The sequence below is a fragment of the Camelus ferus genome, chromosome 4 (assembly GCF_009834535.1).
Source record: "Camelus ferus isolate YT-003-E chromosome 4, BCGSAC_Cfer_1.0, whole genome shotgun sequence".
Taxonomy (NCBI): domain Eukaryota; kingdom Metazoa; phylum Chordata; class Mammalia; order Artiodactyla; family Camelidae; genus Camelus; species Camelus ferus.
The window spans coordinates 50526402-50546114 of NC_045699.1; the positions used below are offsets into that span (position 1 = coordinate 50526402).

The 19713-nt window shown below is 36.5% G+C and overlaps 1 protein-coding gene and 1 long non-coding RNA gene across 4 annotated transcripts in view; one reads left to right on the forward strand and one right to left on the reverse strand.

The window, feature by feature from the left end:
* LOC116663205 overlaps positions 1 to 16353 on the reverse strand; it is a 69349-nt gene extending 52996 nt beyond the window's left edge. For both annotated transcript variants that reach the window (XR_004319373.1, XR_004319374.1), the window contains exons 1-3: positions 16219 to 16353; positions 15339 to 15510; positions 9706 to 9800 (exon numbers count right to left, since the gene is read on the reverse strand). This is a non-coding gene — a long non-coding RNA (uncharacterized LOC116663205). The remainder of the gene's footprint in view (positions 1 to 9705; positions 9801 to 15338; positions 15511 to 16218) is intronic.
* NIPSNAP3A (nipsnap homolog 3A) lies at positions 3664 to 16442 on the forward strand. 2 transcript variants are annotated; one of them, XR_004319371.1, is made up of 7 exons: positions 3664 to 3863; positions 6626 to 6836; positions 8598 to 8756; positions 10278 to 10427; positions 13520 to 13606; positions 13696 to 13875; positions 15237 to 16442. XR_004319371.1 is itself a non-coding variant. In XM_032478102.1 (6 exons), exons 1-6 carry the CDS (start codon positions 3804 to 3806, stop codon positions 13770 to 13772), a joined length of 744 nt encoding a protein of 247 aa, XP_032333993.1. In that variant the 5' UTR covers positions 3664 to 3803; the 3' UTR covers positions 13773 to 14384. The 2 variants fall into 2 exon arrangements, 1 of the variants encoding a protein (XP_032333993.1); XM_032478102.1 differs by lacking the exon at positions 15237 to 16442 and having other exon boundaries at positions 13696 to 14384.
* The last annotated feature ends 3271 nt before the right edge of the window (positions 16443 to 19713 follow it).

The following is a 19713-nucleotide window of genomic DNA, read 5'->3' on the forward strand; positions in this document are numbered from 1 at the left end:
ATCTTGCCTTTAAACCCTGGCTGGGCCACTTAGCAGCAGTGAACCAGAGGAAATTATTTAAACTCACTTTTCACTTATAAAATGGAGATAAAGCTTTTTCACTTATAAAATGGAGATAAAGCTTAACTTATAGCAGGATAACTAAAACCTGTGAGAAACTGAATAGGAGACTGTCTTAGGCACCTAACAGCATTTAACAATGTTTACCTATCTCTAAGTTATAGCCATAAATTTTACTCCTATCTTATAAGCATTCTCCTTTCGGATATATTCTTGCAATTTCCCTCTATCTTTCTCCTGGCTTGATGCAATTCAGGATTAGGCTCTAGGAGATGGCAAGGCCACAGTGTGGAGGAAGTCTATGTCTTTCTATGTATAAAAGAGCTGCCTGCCCACCAGGAACATCCATTTTGTTTTCTCATAAAAAATAAAATCCATTTGAGTTTAAGTCATAATACACTTTTGGTGTCAATTTGTAACAGCAAATTAGCCTATACTAATTAATGTATTCTTGAAAGATACTACCAAATATTGAGATCTCTGGCCTCCTTCTCTCTTCAGCCTCAGGAACTTAGCAACAAAAATTACACTTCACAAATGGGACACCAGAAGTTTCCTTACAGGGGAAACTGACTAGACAAGAGAAGTAATTTATAGATAACAGTTGAGGTGAGGGAGGTCTACTCAAGGAAACTGTCCAGTCAGATCACCCTACAGTAATGCCCATTACCTGGCAGGCCCATACTCATATAGTTCTCAAACTTTTTTTCACTGTCCCACTTGAAAATACAAGCTGATAGACAAGGGTCACAAATATGAAAACATTTCAGGAAAAACTCTGGTACCAAAGACAAAAGAAAATAATCAAATAGAAAACAAAATAAAACTCAAATGAAGACTTCAATCATCAACTTTTAAAAAGAAAACATCTGTAATTAGTGTCCTGAGACACAGAAATATTGAACCCATGAAACACAAAGAGGATAATATTTCTGAAGACAGTGGGGGAAGAAAACATTCTGGAAAAGGGGGTAAAAGGAGCTCTCGGAAATACATACTGGAGGTCGGAAGTTTAAAATTTTACTAGACAAGTTAGAAAATAAAATTGGAACATTTCATCCCCTCTCCATAAGCAAAAAAAAAAAAAATTTAATAGGAGGAAAAAAAGAAAATTAAAGGGTCGAGTGGGGGCATAACATCTGAATAAGAGAAGTTCCACAGATAGAGGAGAAAGAAAAAATCCAAGAAACACAACAAATTTTTTCATAATTTAAGTGTTTCCAGATGGAAGAGGGGTCTACTGAGTGAGACACAATGGATGAAAAGAGACCTTTTCCAAGGAATATCACTGTGAAATTTCAGAAAATCAGGGACAATGAGAAAAAACATAAAAGCTTCTGGAAAGAAATAAGTCACATACAAAGGATCAGGAATCAGAATGGGATGAATTCTCACAAGAAGCTATAATACAAGGGAGCATTACCTTTAAAACTATGAGGAAAATTATTTCCAATGTAGAATTTTACATCCACCCAAACTATAAATTAAGAAGGTTGATAAATACGTTTTTAGAAATGCAAGTCTCACAAGTTTAACTCCTATGTACCCTCTCCTAAAATTAGGCACATAAAGATACAAGATCCTGGAAAAAGGAAGTCCAACACAAGGCAAAAGCGATTCTGTAGGAAATCAGTGAAAGGGGAGCTGAGAACTAATACAAGGCCATCTCAGGGACTACTTAGTCCACACTGGACCAAGAGAACAAAAGACTCCTGAAATATAACTCTAGAAGATGAAAGTAATAACCTGATTAAAAAGTTAATCATTTTGGGTTTTGGCAAATAATCTGGGGATTAATGAGTGATGGTATAAGGAAAAAAAGAGAAGCAAATGAAAAAGAGAAATAAAAGAAATAGTCACCCTTCTATTGATTAAGATCATAAGTTTAATCTGTATGGCAGTGGCTTGAACTAGAAAGTGACTTCTCATGTAAAACAGAAGTCCAGAGACAGGCAGTCCAGGGCTCTTGGCATGGTGGTCCATGGTGTCAGAACCTAGGCTGCTTCTCCCTTGTTGTTCTGCCACTTTCAGCAGGAGGCTTCCACCTTATAGTCCAAGAACTCAAGCCACATCCAGATTCCAGAAAGCAGAAATAAGAAAGACACAGACGGGAAGAACCCCTTCTACACAACTTGAAGATCACTTACAGTAAATGCACTAACATATCCCACTGGCCAGGACTTAGTCACATGGCTGCAGCTAGATGCATGGGTTCTCTTAGCATTTTTTAAGAGGGGGTGGGAAAGAATGGCTACTGGAAAATAGAAGTCTCTGCTACCTCCCTCCAGCACATTCTAGTCTCCATATTCTACTTTGTTTTACCTCATAGTAATTATTTATCCCTGATAGCTTTTTCCTTCATTTATGTTTCCCCTAACCTGGAAGTTCCAAGAGGACACAGACTTTGTCTTTTGTTCACCTCTGTGCCCTAGTTTTTGGAAAAGTGTCTGAAGAATAGAGGGAATTTAATTAATACAGGTTAAATGAAGGAATGAACTGTTAATTCCAGGGAGGAAAGTCTAAGAAAACAAATTTAAACATAAAGATCCCATCTAGGCACAGATAACGCCTTGTCTTCATTAGTCAGAAATGGATGCCTGTTGTTGGGAAAAACTGAATCACCCTCTCTGGAATTAGTAACTTTAAAAAGCCTCCTTTCCTCTGAAGAGATGATTGAAGTCATTGTACAATGCACAACGAAATCCCTAGTCTTAATAATGTAAGCAATGTTACATTAATGTTTGCAATGATGTAGCTATTAGAAAGAATAATGTAAACATTAATATGATGTAGGTAATGTAAATTAATAAAGTAATCAATTAACTGAAATTTTTTGTGTAAACATTAGACGTGAGAAGGGAAATTATCTGGGGGGAGTGGTATATTAGAGACTTAAATCTTCCTTTTCCATAGAGTCAACAGATACTATCTAAACCAAAAGCAGAAGAAGAAGAAATAGTAGAATATGCTTATTATTTGAAAACATAGACACAAACGTTGGAAGAAACAGCTCGAAACGTTTAAAGTGGTTATTCCGGTGAGCAATAACCAGGGATAGGGCAAGGATCAGAATTTTTGCTTTTAAGGCTTATAGAATTTTAAGTTTTAACAACATATGTTCATCTTTGAATTTTTCATATGTAGCTCAATGTCCCCATTCCTCTGAGCTCCTGGAAAATACAATGTTAATGATAAGGAGCCTTACAAATTGATGTTGGGGGCAGTGATGACGGAGAATGCGCTTAGAACAGAAAAGTGAAGGCTCCCTGGTCTTCAGCTATATGTACATCACACCGAATAAAACCTAACGGAAAACACGTCCACAATTTAAATTCCAAGCATGACACGCGCAGATCCCTACTGCCTTCCCAGTGGTCCCCCACACTCGCTTTCTACACACAAACATTTACGAATTGTACGCCAAGTGCGCGTGGAGATGAGGGGATGGGCCCAGAGGCTGGCCAGGAACGGCCTCAGCCACTTCTAATGTGACTTCTGACGTTGGGGTAAAAACGTTTGGGGAAACAAAGGGACTGGAAAGGTCAGAGCTGACACCAGACACGTCGCCTCGAGAACTGGGCGGTGAGGCCGCGCCTCCGCGCCGGAGGCGGAGCCCAGCCCCGCCCCGAGCTTGCGTCTACCCCTGGTGTAGGCGCTGCTCCCTGCCAGCGGGAAAGCCACAGGAGGAGGAATTTAAGGAAGAATACCCGCCAGCTGCCCTCCTCAGCGCCCGGAACCGCGCCATGCTAGCCCTCCGAAGCAGCCTGACTAGAGCTGTGGCCGCGCGGACGCCGGCGCCTCAGGTACGGACCGCAAGGACGCGCCCGACGTCTCCCCTGGGGGAGGGGTTTGCGAGAGGCTTCTGCGGGAGCGCGCGGGCCGCGCATGCGCCTACCTGCTCGCGCGCCCAGCCCTGCCAGCCTGGTGCTGCCCGCAGAAGTTCTAGTGAGAGTCCCGGAATCCGGAGACAGGGTACCCCGGGAGCGGGAGGAGGAGGAAGGGTGCCGCTAGGGTAAGACCCGCTGCTTGGGTCGCCTCCAGTCGGCTCGTGAACAGCCATGAACGGGGGCCTTTTCTGGCCTAAGTGTCCGGCGGCCCTGAGGACACCCCTAAAGCGCCCGCTGCTGCGTTTTTGCCGCCCAGCGCGGTTGCTGTTGCCGCATTGGGGCCCATGCCAGGCGCTGGTCCGGCCTGTTTAATTGATTTGTCTTTTGACAAGCTACCGGCTGCTCCCGACTGAAGGGAGAAGGAGAAAAACGTCAACCAGATGCTGGCTGGCAACAGAACCGGCCTCCCCTTTTTAAACGAAATACGCAACCTCCCAGCATTTTGCAGAGAACCTTAAAGAGGGGACCCAGGGTGCGGGTGGAGGAGCATCCTGCCCAGCAGCTACTGTCTCGTGAAGCTGGTGCCCAAGTCAGGCAGGGTCCAGAACCTCGCAGCCAATATGATGATAACAACTTCATTTAAAGTTAGATGAGAAATGTACAAAACAGATTTTTGTGATTCAGCCCTGTCAGGAATTGGCCTATTCTGTGAATCCAACCTAGAGATTTTACTGTTTGCTATTTAGGCTTTTACTCCTTTCTCAAAGGACAGGATAAGAAGAGGATTAATCTACTCTAGAGACTGACTATCTGGAAAAGACTAAAGAAGAACCATCAATGGCCCCTTCACTCAAAATTAGCAAGGCAGTCTTTATCCTGATTCTCTCTACTGGGGCAGGGGCAGGAATTATACCTTAAATTTTTATTCTGAACTTTGATGTTATTAAGTATCAACCAAATGATCTCTTACAAGTGAACTGTAAGTCACTGCTGTGGAGAATGAGCCCTAATTTGGACACAAGAGAACCTGAAGCACTCATGATTCCTCCCCCAGCCTCGTTCTGGTGGCTCTGCAACAAAAATCACTTCACATCCTCTCACAAACAGACACACCCCTTGCTGTTAACCTTTACCTGAGCTTTTCTATTGTATGTTTCTTCTGCCAACGATTATGAAATGTGTGTCTTTGATCACATATTTTGATCTCCAATTACAAATTCCCCTAAAAACAACTTAAGCAATTGTTACAAGTGCCCCATTGGACCATATATTTATATTTTATGTATAATATTTTAAAACTATATATGCTATTTATAATTTATTTGTGTAACATTCTGTTAATAACGTTTGGTAAAACGGCACGTAAAGAATGTCTGCCAGATGCAGGGACAGCTGCAATTGTTTTTGATGGCAAGCTTAGCTGGGCAATGAGAATGTAACTTATCATAGACATGAAATGACCTCAAGATAGAGGATTATAATTAAGCCTTATACACAATTAAGTAAAAATATATACTTTAAAGTGTATGTATGTGTGTATATATATATATAAGTATATAAATATAAACTAAAAATATATACTATTGTGTTTTGTAAACAAAATATATGTCAGAACAAGAAGCCTACTGCTTTCCTTTGAAGCTTTTTCTCCTTCCTTCAGGTAGTCAGTATAAGACCAAAATTCATCAATAGCTTATATAAGTACCAAAACTGTTTTAATACATAATTCTGGTGTAATCAGCTTCAGGAAAGGTGCACATGCTAACCAAGTGTATGCATGATGGATATGTAAACTAGAATGCCATATGAATGTATGTGTATATGTATGTGTGTATATACATATATACATATGTGTATACATAAACACATAAACATAGACAAAGGATAATATATGGCAAAGCATTTCTTACTGAAAGTTAAGTTCACTCAGATAACCAGATTAGAAACTTACATAGCATATGACTATTACAAAAGGAACTAGTGGTTCTTAAGGGGTACTTCCTTCAACCTGCTATAATTGCATAGATTAAATGCCCTTCTTCAGATTGCATCTATAATTAAAACCTAATAATTATTCAGACAATTCTGACTTACTGATTTTTCATTTTTCTAGCATTTACACAGTCTGTCATCATATTACAATGCAATTGGATAGGTCATAGTTTCCTATTACATTAATTACACTCCTAACCTATTTTTGACCAGTGATTTCCTTCAATGGATTTAGGAAATACTTTGATCTGACTAGCAATTTCCATTGTTTTAAGATCCTAAAAAAAAAAATGAGTTGTCTGCTAGTAAACACATTTCAATTGTGCCTGCTAAAATACCTGTGTATTATAAAATTGCTTTAAATGCTTAACTCTAACACATATGCTATTGACTAAAGACAGAACATTGGCTAAATAAGGGATAATAAACTATTTGTAAAATGTATTGTGATCCTAATTGTAGTCCTTGGGTAAAGAAAGTGCTCCAGTGCCTCCTTATGAGCAACTTCTCATGAAAAAGTGACTAAAGGTAGATCCCCTGCTAGGAAACAGTAGCTAAATATTTAGAATATTTAAAATTAGTTATCTTTATTGACATATCTCTAAACAAATTCTATGGAGAAAGGACAACAGAAGTGCAAACAGATTATGAGTCTGACTGTCCTTTGTTTCCAGGCTCAGATTCAGTTGTAACATATTATAAACCCTACCTTCCCAAAATATTTGATTTGCCTTATCTTTCTTTAGGTGTGCTCATCTTTTGCTACAGGCCCCAGACAATATGATGGAACATTCTATGAGTTTCGTACCTCTTATCTTAAACCATCAAAGATGAAAGAGTTCCTGGAAAATGTTAAGAAAAACATTCATCTTCGGACAGCTCACTCTGAATTGGTTGGATACTGGAGTGTAGAATTTGGAGGCAGAATGAATAAAGTGTTTCATATTTGGAAGTATGGTATGATTCATGAGCTTAAGTATTCAGTACAGATCTTCATTCAGTTAGATATTACACGAGACTTGGATCTACATTACTATAAATACATACAGCTTAAGTAAAACTTTAAAAAAGCAATACCAAAAAAATAAATTCAGTGATTACTCCTCCCAGTGGTACACCTCTAACAGCCCATTGCTGGAACCTTTATATTATCACATGGGAAGTAATACTGGGAAAATGTGGCATCTCCAATTTCAAGTCCTAAAATTGTGAACTGGACTTTAATGCTTATAAAAGTTTAGAATGGTGTATTGTAAAGATTGTTTATGAAAAATTTAACGCTGTGATTGCAAGAACCCAGGTGGGTTAGGATCATAAAGGAAAGTAGAGTTATTTTTTTCTTAATATTGAAGCTATAGCCGGTATCAATATTTTAGCAGAAATCATTCAAACATCTAGGGACTTTAGGAAAACAGAAGTTAATAGTTAATTTTGAAGCCCTCATCGTTCTATAAGATTTAATAATTCTGTTATGTTTCAGGACCACTTTTGGGTTTTTTTCTGCCCCCAGGATTTCAAGGAATTCACCATCATTATATTAGTCTAGGGAGGTAAAGGAAAAGGAATTGAGTGAATTCTTCCCATACCGAAGCTGACCAGCCCCTGGTTTAGTAGAAGAAGAACAGTTACAGGAATCCCTAGAATGTTTATTCAGATCTTTGTGAAGTCACATCAGGACTTGATATTCAAAGAGCTTTTAATAACTTCATTTAGTGTTTGGTCATCAGTGTCCAAAGTTAATAGTCATCTTATACTTTAATATGAAAAGTACTCATTCTGTACTTAACGTGGCCATAGTTTAGGGGTTTTCCCTGTTGTAATAGAACAAACCCCCATTAAAACACAGTTTATGCTTTAATGCAACAGCAGTTGAATCATGTCCCATTAAGAAAATAAGTAGTAAGGTCCTGACATAATGTAAGCTCTAAGGTAGGTGTTATTCCTTATCCACAACAAACCATAGAAGACTCTTACCATTAGTCTTATAAAGCCCTAATAGTAAATACAGTACTGGGTCCATATGTTTGTAACATATGTTTGTAACAAACAGAAGAGAAATAGTACTGTGTAAAAAGAATGGGCGACAGTAAGAGAATCAGCATTATTTCCTTGGAAGCTGTTTGTTCAAAGAAGAGGCTGAAAAAGCAAATCATAATTTCATTTGTGTTAAATTTAATTCAGTTGTACCTTGACCTGACCGCTCATCACCATCACCACCCACAAAGAAAAATAGTCTTTTTCTAAGCTGACACTGTAATTTAAATGCTTCAATTAAATGAATAAGAATAGTTAATATACATTGAGTACTAAGTTGATGCCAAACACTGTTCTGAGCTCCTTTCATGTACTAATTCATTTAATCCTCACATCAGCCCTGGAGGTAAACGGGCATAGAAAGAGTCAATAACTTACCTAAGTCTCACAACTACCTACTAACTTAGTAGGCAGTAGTAACTTAGTAAGGTCGTTGTGAGTAGAGTCTGTGACGCCCATTACTATAATATATTATCATTAGTTGTTTACATTGCTCCTCCCCTTTTAGACCATTAGCAACTTGGAGACAGATGTCACATCTATTTATGTCAGTATCTCCAGGGACATAACACAGTGTCCTTATGTGGACTCCTAAACACTTGCTAAACTGAATGAAACTCAGAAAACGTACAGGTGATTTTAAATTTAACATTTTTATTTTTCTTACTCCTTTTCTTTCCATAGACAATTTTGCTCATCGAACTGAAGTTCGGAAAGCTTTAGCCAAAGATAAGGAATGGCAGGAACAATTTCTCATTCCAAATTTGGCTCTTATTGATAAACAAGAGAGTGAAATTACTTATCTGGTGCCATGGTGCAAATTAGAAAAACCTCCAAAAGAAGGTAAGTCCTTCTTTCTTAATCACTTTGAATTTTGATGGAGAAAATACTAAAGATTTATAAAAACTAAAGCTCTACTGGAAAAAAATGAAGTTAATCTTCTGCTTAATATAGGAACATATGTTGATTGTTGAAATAAAAATAAGTTGGACCTCTTAGCTTATCCTTAAAAAACATGAGCATTAAATAATGAAGTATTTTTCCAAACTGGTATCTTACTGATACTTAAAGCTTAGCTGTATTACAGAAAAAGTTGACATAGTAAAGGTCGAGAAGTTGGGCCTTGGGAGCAGGGAACACATGTGGGTAGATGAGGGATAGTGTATGATATTTTGTCATAGTTTTGAAATAATATAAACTTTTAAATATGAAAGTATTTTTCCATAAATTACTACTAATCTCAAATCACCAAGTATCAATTTGCTTATAAAAGTGACCGTTTGGGTGGAGTGAATTAACTGAAATTGCCAAGCTGTATTACTGTAGTCTAACTTTTGTGTCTTCCTCTTTCTTATTTCTCAGTTTGAAAATAATTCCTAAAGATTTGTCTTCTTCCTGATTTCACTTCTTGCTGACTTAAAGAAATTATTACCTCAATCCAGTTTTAAACAAAGGTCAGATTAGAAAAAGCATAAACTAATTTAAATTTTATTTTTATCTCCCCCATTATTCCCAACTCTGTAGTGCATTTTAGATTACAGGAGATTTGAAAAGTCTTATTTAGATCCTTAACCACTCGCATCCCCCACTGCTTTTAGCACCATGTAAGTGAACTAGTGGGCTTCAGAGACAATGTCAGATCTTGATTCTCTTTCTCTATGTGATTCATGATTCTTCTGTAACTTTTGCATGTTTTTCCTTTATTTCTCAAATCTACTTGTCCCCTAGTTTTTTTCTCTTCACCCACCCTGTACTTTCTCCCAGAAGATAAAAATCCTTTTCAGGTATTTACCTGGATATTTAGGAATAATGAAACCATCTTCTTTAGGGTTTGTTTTCCCTTAAAAACTCTGAGACAGTCACTTCAGGTCCATTTGCTTGCTGTTCCTGGTAGAAATGGAAACATATAGGGGGAAATTACATAAAGTAAAAAGTACTGGAAGTTGGAAAGAAGAATGGAGCCATAAGAGATTGGAAAATACTTCCTTATTCATTTCTTTTATAGAAGTGTAGATGCAGACAGCTAAAAAAAATCCTATTCCATTATAAATTCTCACTATTTTAATGAAAAATTTTACACATTAAAAATATGTTAGATAATAGCTTACCTATAGCTTCCAGTCCCTTTTTCTTTGTTCTGTATGATAAGCTTAACAACTGGCCCTTAAACTAGGACAAAGACTTTCTAAACATAAAAACATAGACAGTACAAATTGGTAATAAATATGTCTACATGAACACATATAGCTGTATGATCCTCCAGATCTGTACATGTAGATTAGCTTTCCACTGGAACCAAAGTAGACAGGATTACAAATTGCTTGCGTGTGTTCTGTAAAATAATTATTTTTCTCCCTATTCTAGGAGTCTATGAACTGGCTACTTTTCAGATGAAACCTGGTGGGCCAGCTCTGTGGGGTGACCCATTTAAAAGGGCAGTTCATACTCATATCAATCAAGGCTACACAAAATTAGTTGGAGTGTTCCATGCAGAATATGGAATACTCAACAGAGGTACGGTTGTCCATTTCTTCTATGAAACTGCAAAGTATATTGGTGATCTAGTGTTACGTTCCTAGGGTCAGTTTGTCTCTGTTCTCATTATTAAGTATATTTTACCTTTTATTGACAAATTTTTAGTTTTTTGTAATTTTAAGGGTTAAGCAAACCTATTTTCCATCTCATTTATTAAGAATATTAACATCTTGTGAAGCCTTATTCAAATACTGAACTGGCTCTTTTCTCTGATACATCAAAATGAGAAAATTTTTAAAACTGGAAAAAACCTGAAGAAATCACCTATTCCTTTCATTATCTTTTGTTTCCTGTGAACGTACTTTTATCAATTTTCTTCTTTTTGTCCTTTTTCTCCCGTTTTTTTAGGGTATAACTAATGTGTCACATTGTATAAGTTTAAGGTATACAACATAGTGATCTGATACATGTATATATTGCAAAATGATTACCACAATAAGTTTAGTTAACATCCATCACCTCATATAGTTACAAATTGTTTTTTCTCATGATAGGAACTTTTAAGATTTATCTTCTTAGCAACTTATTTATCTTACATGTGGAAATTTGTACCATTTGTACCTTTTGTGGTTTTATTTTTAATAACATGACTTAGGGTAGGGAGATTGCTTCTGGGGGAAAAGGATTTAAAAGTTATTAAAAATATTAAAAGCATGGAGAAGCCTAAAGAAAAAAAATTATCCATTTCTCACCACTTAGACACACATAGTATATATACCATATATGTACATATATGTGTACATATACATAGTATATTAATTTATTTAATAAAACACTTACTTGGGATATTTAACTTTTAACATTGAAAGATATTCCAATCAGAATTTTAGAGAGTTTTTTTGGTGGCAATTCAAATAATGCTTGTAAAGTTTATCTAAAAGGATAAATAAGACTTTTAATATTTAAAAGACTCATAATATCTAGTTGCCTCATCTTCCCGACTTCATGTCCAAAGGACATCTCAAACGTAACATATCCAAAGCTGACCTGATGGCTGCCCACAAATTCAACTGCTAGTAGTATATTCTAAGAAATTAGTTGACTGTACAAAAATAGTTGTTTGTTCAAGTTGGAAAATACATGAAGAGGAGAAAAATTATGACAATTATTAGATGCCTATCTCACACCATATGCTAAAATAAAATGAAGATGGATTATAGGTTTCAATTAAAAATTGAATTCATAGAATTACTAAAACAAAGTATAGATAAGTTTATATAATAATATGGATTAGAACAACATTTCTAAGCCAAAAGCAAATGAAGAAACTATGAATGTAAAAAAGAGTCAACTGATGATTTTATGATACAAAACCGCAAATTTTGTGTCCCCTAAAACAACATAAATGAAATCCAAAGACAAAAAGAAAAATAAAAACTTGTGCAAAGATGATACAGATGTTTTTCAATTGTTTCTTTACAGTATTCTAGGAAATATGCATGTTTTTCATTACACAAGAAGGAAATTTGAAAGACTATAAAATTTAGAGTCATATTTGAATGAAAAGATTAAAGTTTTTTTAAGTCTTTAACTTACTATAGTGGACATGTACAATTTTTATTTTAAAAAACTACTGAAAATGTGTGTGCACACGCTTTCTAATCTCAAATTCATTCTTAGTGTACTAGGAGTATGATAATACGCTGAGAATAAATCACTATTGCATTTCCAGAGGACAGTATGTAATATATACACTGTATATTTGCAAGTGTATATGTATCTATAAGATATACTCTTTGGTTCTCTCAGTGTAAACTTTAGGAGTTATATTAAGAAAATATTAAGATCCAGACTGCCTGGGTTTGAATCTCAAATCCACCACTTAAAACTTTGTGACCTTGGGTAAGTTACTTAACCTCACTGTGCCTTACTTTCCTCATCCATAAAATGATGATAATAATAACCTATCACCTGAGATTATTATGAAAACTAAATGAGTTAATACATGCAAAATATAAGACCAGGCTTGAAAAAAAAAAGAAAAAGGCCAGGCTTGGCATGCAGGAGCACCCAATGTTAGTAGTAGTTGTCATCAACATTGTCATTATTATAGCTATACATGTACTGCTGTTCTGATGAAGATTATGTCAACATTGTTTACAGTGTGGAAACAGTGTGGTATGACTTTATGTAATACACATGTAACACAGAAATAGATATATAGATATGTGTCATATATTATGTATTTATAACCATAAACCATATATTCTTATGTGTCTATGTGCATGTAAGTACATACTATATAAAAATACATGTATGCATAACTATGGAAAGAGATACACCAAGTATGAAAGTGGTTATCTGAGTGGTGTAGGCATGCTTTCTGTTGTCTCTTTATCTGCATTTTCCTATATAGCTATATTGTAATTATAAAATGTTTGTAAAAAATTATGCACAAGAACATTATCCCAGTATTTTATAGAATGTTGAAATACTGGATATAATTTAATTGGTTAATAGTAAGGAGTTGGGATAAAATGTTGTACCTATAAGGAGGAATTCACATACCTATTAAAAACTGATGTTATTGCCATAGAAACTATGCATTGTTGATTTTTTAAAATCTATGACTAAGACTAAGCATAATATACAGCAAGATCCTAGTGTGATTTTACTTGTATTTTTTAAAGGAAATACACTTAATATTGGTAGAGGTTTTCTCTAGGTGGTTTACATGCTACTTTAAATTTTTTTTCTATGTATCCCCTAAATGTGCAGTGGTAAACACAGCTTTTTTATAACCTCACTTTTGTTAAATAAAATAATATGTGTTAGGAAGTCATGAAACTTGGGTCTAGTCCTGATTGTGTCTTTAGCTGTGTTACTTAACTTCCCTTCTCCAGCTTTCTGTTTCATCATCTATAAAACCGGTTTGATTAATTCATTTATAAATTTATCTCTCAAATCTCTGATCCTTCTGCAATCGTACCACTAACATACTTAGTTTTACCTTCTAGATACGCACTATTTTGAGCTAAAGAGTAAGGCCTAAAGTTTCTGATTAATTTTCTATGTGTCTTATTTGTAGTAACATCATAGCCTTCAGAGTCTATTTCTGCTTATTTCTGCAGTTCACGTTCTTTGGTGGAACGAGAGTGCAGATAGTCGTGCAGCTGGGAGACATCGGTCTCACGAGGATCCCAGAGTTGTGGCAGCTGGTGAGCTATTTCACTCAGCACAAATTATTCTCAGGACAAATTTCATTTAGTCAGTAACTTTATATGCCTTCTTATGAATTTTTTTTCAGTTCGGGAAAGTGTTAACTTCCTTGAATCTCAGCAGAATATGCTTCTGATTCCTGCATCATTTTCACCACTAAAATAGTTTTCTGCTGGAATACGAAGTATTTCATTAACTGCGAAGAGATGTGTCTGCTAGTGGTGCTTAAATTCTCCCAAGAGATTCTTATTTTTATTTGAAGGAGGTGGTAAGCCAATTTGCTGTGTCCTTTCCATTTTTAAAAGCTAGCTCTGTCCACTGTCACCAATACTTCAGGAAAGAGTCTGTTTATTTTCTCCTTCACATCTCAGTATCTGTCATACATTAAAATCGTTGCCATTACTATAGAATCTTGATTTTCATTTGTTTCAGAATATCTCTGGTTCTCTGTTTTGACAACCCTCTGCTCTTACACCATTCTCTTAACATTCAAATGATTATGTCACATTTCCATACCTGTGAGAATATCTTTAAATTATTTGTATACATTGTCAACCTTCTCATCATGTTTATTTTTCTGAGATTTTAAGAGTTTTTTGTCCAGTAAAGTTTATTTTATAATACCAATTGGGATTCATAAAAATATTAAATGCATCTCTTTACTATGGAAAAGTACAATATCATCTGTGTCATCTGTGTTAATTATGACACATTAAGAATTAATCATTTGGATAATAATCTTATTAGGTCCTGGTATTAAAAACCATTCATGATCCACTGGTTTATATGTTGCAGTGTCTTCATTTACAGTTAATTTTACTAATTTTTATTTCATTTTGGATCACTATTTAACAGAGATACTTGATCATCTATTTGTTTTAATGAGATATTTATGGTTATGGAAATGTTTGCCCTAATAACAGCCTACATACACAGTCTGATTCTTTTTATTGTGGTTTGTATTTTTATCCTCATCACTGGAGCTATTGTTGTGTTGCCATAAGATAATGAGAAAGTAACAATGTGCTATCTTGTAAATATTAAGTTACCTCGAGTAATATCCTACTAGTAATCTTACAAGAATCTCTTCAGTACCATCACAGACATACTAGGATTTTCCTACAAACATCTGTAGTTTTTATTGTATTTGAGTGCCTCAGCCTCCTTAAACTAGGTTTGGTACTTCCAAGCTCTCCTGGTAGCCTGTACTTACAGCTGTGTTCTTTTATGTTTCTAACATTTTACAAATACAGTACAGTAAATTATGAATTAGCTGTCCATGGGAAAACTGAAAGACAGGAAGCATGATCACCTCTCATTTACCTGGTCTTCAGGAATTCAAAGGACAAACTGAGTTCCTAGGAAGGCAAAGAACACCCTGACTCTGGAGGTTAAAATCTATCAGACATGTTAGAGGCATTGGCTCCGAGTTTTGATAAAGAGTCTTCCACCTCTGTTTCTTTGAAAAGTTGTCTCTTAGGGAAGAAGGTGGTGGTGGTCGTGGGCATTAACTGAAGTCAGTGTGGACAGACTTTCTCTGGTGTGAGATGAGATCTGTGCTTAATGCCATGTTTGGTGACATGACATTGTACAATGGCCTCTGCCTTTTCCTCTTTCGCTCATCTTTAGACCAGCTAGAACATTTCCTGGGGATACCCAGGGGCTGTCTCCTCCGCCCAGTCCAGAGCCCTGTTGGAGATTTATAAAGCAGCAGCAGAGCAGAGTTCTTACCGACAAAATTGGAGAGCCAGTAGATGATGGGGCTTCATTCTGCTGATGAACTGCAGGTGCTTCGCTTTGCTGATTCTCTCCTGGATCAGAAACACGACAAAGCTGGCTGGGACAAAGGACACTGCAAAGATGACCCAGATGGACATGAGGATTTCCACTTGACATGCTCTTCCTAGGAAGAGAAAATAAGGATCTGAGGGGTCATGGATGCAATTGAGGATTCAGTCAAGGACACACACATGCATACAAATTCACATGAATATCTGAAGAACAGCTCAGAAGAAGACATCTATTCAATAAATAAAATAAAATTATTTTATTCCAAGTTAAAACATCATTGTCAAGTCAAAAAACCTGACAATTCAAATGCAAAACTGATTTCTCTGGGTTCAGAAGAGTCCAGCACTAAAGTGAAACTGTTGAAAGGAGTCTGAGAGACCCAATGGTATTCACTGTTTTTGATCTTATAAGAGCAGCAGGTTATAAATTCTCATACGCACGAAGGACTGGTTTGGTCTGAAAACTTATTAATGCAAAAACATTAGTGTGAAACTACTCAAATAAGTTAAATTCTTCTGGCTGTAAGTAAACTGGAAAACGGTGTAAAGTGTATCAACCTCACAGAAAAATTCTAGCAAATTCTTGGTTTAAGAATGCTCTTATGCCCATTACACAGGGTCTTCTATAAAATTCCTAGTGACCTGTATTGATATTCTGTAGGAGATAAGCAGAAACAATAATTTCCATGCTCAATATACCTGATCTACACTTCCAAGTATTAATTGTAACTCAGTCTTGACTGGCATAAGAGCACTAAATGCCAGTGATGGCTTTGTATTTAAGAGTTGTAAACAGTAAACTGTTAGGTGATCATATTTACCTGCAAGCTACTCCCATGGATCAGCACTCTGGGTCCATTTTTCTGACATGTCTTGGGATGTATACTGTACCTTGCCCAGCTTTAAGTGTTTCTTCACTTCCTCAGTGACATCCTTAACATGACTCAAAGGAATTGATGGAGAATTACTGACACCCTGGGAAACCCACCATACCTAAAATGATGGCCTGACAATAAAATCCATGTGGAACACAGCATTACTCGCAGCAGGCACAGGATGAGTATGTACCTACTCCATTTAAGTAGAGTCCTTCTACAAAGGAAGTCCAAATTCAGATTTGGTGAAAGTTATAGCTCAACCTGCTCTATTGGATTCTGGCAATATCTTAATTTCTTATGGTTCCTGCCGAGGGGGCTAACAGAAACTCAATGGGGAAGGGGAAGGGCCCTGGGCTTGATTACAGACAAAGTTAGACATCTGAGATGTTGAGGAAAGAAGGCTCACTCATCTCACAGATACTCCAGCCATGGTGGCTCAGGCCTGAACTTGGGTCTCAAGGCAAACAAATGAGGAGTCAGGATGAATAGTGAGGGACACTGACTAGAGAGGCCTGAAGGGCTTATATACAGGCCTAACATGAGGGCCCCTGTAGGGGTCTGAGACTGCTCTTAAGTTTTGAGGTAGCCATGTAAGTTATCTCATTTTCCAGGAGGTATGAATGGATTTCAACAATTCTTCCTTCTTTTCTTCCCAAGTCCCACCTGTTCCTTCAAAACTCAGAGCAACAAATGAGTTGAAAAGCATAGAAAATAAATGGTCTTAATACTATTTCCTCCATCCAAATCCTTCTTGGGTTCATGTAAAAAGCCTGGAAAACTGTATGTACTAAAGTCCTTAGGACCTTTTGGGAATCTGATTCCCAAAGTGTAACTGGGAGAAAAGTATAACCAGGATATGAGACTCATGTTTCGGATTAAACCAACTGAAAAACCACCTTATTTAATAATATACAACTGAACTAGAAGATTTTTACATTCAAAGACACAGGGCTGAAGTAGTCTGGGTCCTAAAAATACCACACATAGAAGAGCTGCTTGCCAATAAGGGAAACCCATTCTAGATTCTTAAGAAATAAGAAATAAAATCTTATTTTGTTTCAAACAGTATACATTTTGGTGTCTATTTGTTATAGCAGTTGAGCCTATCCTATTTAATATATCCTTGAAAGGCTGAACCACATTCAGAAATACCAGATACAGCAGAAGAGGTCAAAACTAGTCATTAATTAATTAATTAAGTGAATGGCTTCCTACCAAACACTGAGATATCCAGCCTTCTATACTGGTCAGTCACAGAAAATGCAACAAAGGCTTAAAACTCACCTAAATGAGGACCCTGAAAATTTCCTCACAGGGGTAACTGAGAGGCTAAGAGGAATGACTTACAGATAGGGACAAATGGGTCCATTTCCCCTCAGTGAAACAGCCCAGTAAGAAAACTGTACAGTGAAGCCCACATTTGATAGCCCCACTCATACTCAATGAGCTTTCAAAAAAAATTTTTTTTTGTCACTCCCAAATGTGAGCTGATAGCTAAGGATCACAAATGCAAAAAATATTTGAGGAAAAACACCAGTATCAAGGAAGAAAAGAAATTAAATGATAGAAAACATTAATAAAACTTGAAAGAGACAGAAACGATGCATGAAGAAGAGCTAAAACAGTAACTAAAACTTACCTGTAATGAATGTCCTCAGAGACAGAAATATTGAACCCATGAAACAAAAAGAGGATATTGTTTTAGAAAAAAGAGAGATTAAAAACTACTCTGGAGAAGGGATAAAAAAGAGCTCACAATGTCTAAAATTCAACACATGAATTAGAAGATAAAATTGTAGTCCTTTACCCCCAAAAACCTAGACTAAAATTGTCATGTAAAAAAGTAGAAAGAGAAAATTAGAAAATCAAGTGAAGGCAGAATATCTGAATAACAAAAGTTCCAGAAATTGATGAGAAGGAAAAAATATCCAAGAAACACAAAAATTTTTCAGAATTGAAGAGTATTGAGATTATACTGAGTGAGGAATATGGGTGAAAAAATACTCCAAGGCATGTAACTGTGAAATTTCAGAACATTACAGGCAAAGAGAAAAATATAAAAGTTTCCAAAGAGACAGAGAAACAAGTCACATACAAGGATGCAGGAATCTAAACGCCATGAATTTCTTCCTAGAAGCTGTAATACAAGAGAACTGCCTTTGAAAATATAAGGGAAAATTATTTCCAATGTATAATTTTATACCCAACCAACATATAAATCAAGAGGTTTGGTAGAATAAAACATTTTTAGAGATGCAAGTCTCAAAAGTTTAATTCCCATGTACCCTTTCCTAAAATTAGGCGTGAAAAAACAAAACAACAACAACAACAAAACCTGGCAACAAGAAGTCCAATACAAGGCAAATGAGGACACCCCCCCCCCCAGGATATCACTAAAAGGAGATCCCAGAATAACTACCATGCTCTCTTAGAGAACAACTAGTGCACACTGGCACAAGAGAAAAAAGGAATCCCAAAAGATAACTCCAGAAGCAGAAACTAATACGCTGGTTAGCAGGTTTAATCATATTGAGAGGAAATTTAATTTTGGCAAAGAATTGGGGGTACAATGAAAATAACAGAAACAAATGAAAAAGAGAAATGTAAGAGTCACCCTCCTACTGGTTAAGATCATAGGTGTAAGCCACATAGCAGTGGCTTCAACTAATTTCTCATGTAAAACAGAAGTCCAGAGACAGGCAGCCCAGGGCTCCTAGCATGGTGGTCCACGGTGTCAGAACCTAGGCCGCTTCTCTTGTTCTGCCACCTTCAGCAGGTGGCTTCTACTTCATAGTCCAAGAACTCAAGCCACATCCACGTTCCGGCAAGCAGAAATAAGAAAGACAGAGAGGGAAACGACGCCTCTAACAACACTTAAAGATCACTTACAGTAAACTCAGTAACACATCCCACTGGCCAGGACTTAGTCACATGGGTGCACCTAGATGCATGGGTTCTATTGCTAATTTTTTTAAAGGGATGGAGAAGAATGGTTACTGGGAAATAGCTAGGAGTCTCTGCTACCTCCCTCCAGCACTTTGTATTCTTCATATTCTACACTGTTTTACCTCGTAGTATTTATTAATCGCTGATAGGTTTTCCCTTCATATGTTTATCTGTTTTCCCTAACCTGGAAGTTCCAAGAGGACAGAACCTCTTTTGTTCACGTCTGTACTCCAGTTTTTGGAAAAGTGCCTAAGCATAGAAGGAATTTAATAAATAAGGGTTAAATGAAGACATGAATTATTAATTCTGGAGTAGGGCAAAGTCTCAGAAAATAAACTTAAACATAAAGATCCCATCCAGGTACATATGATGCTTTTTTCAGTCTTGCTCAGTTAGCAATGGATGCCTATCAGCTGGAAAATACTGACTCACCCCACCCTGCTGAAAACACTAACTTTAAAAAAAAAACCTCCCTTCCTCTGAATAGGTGAT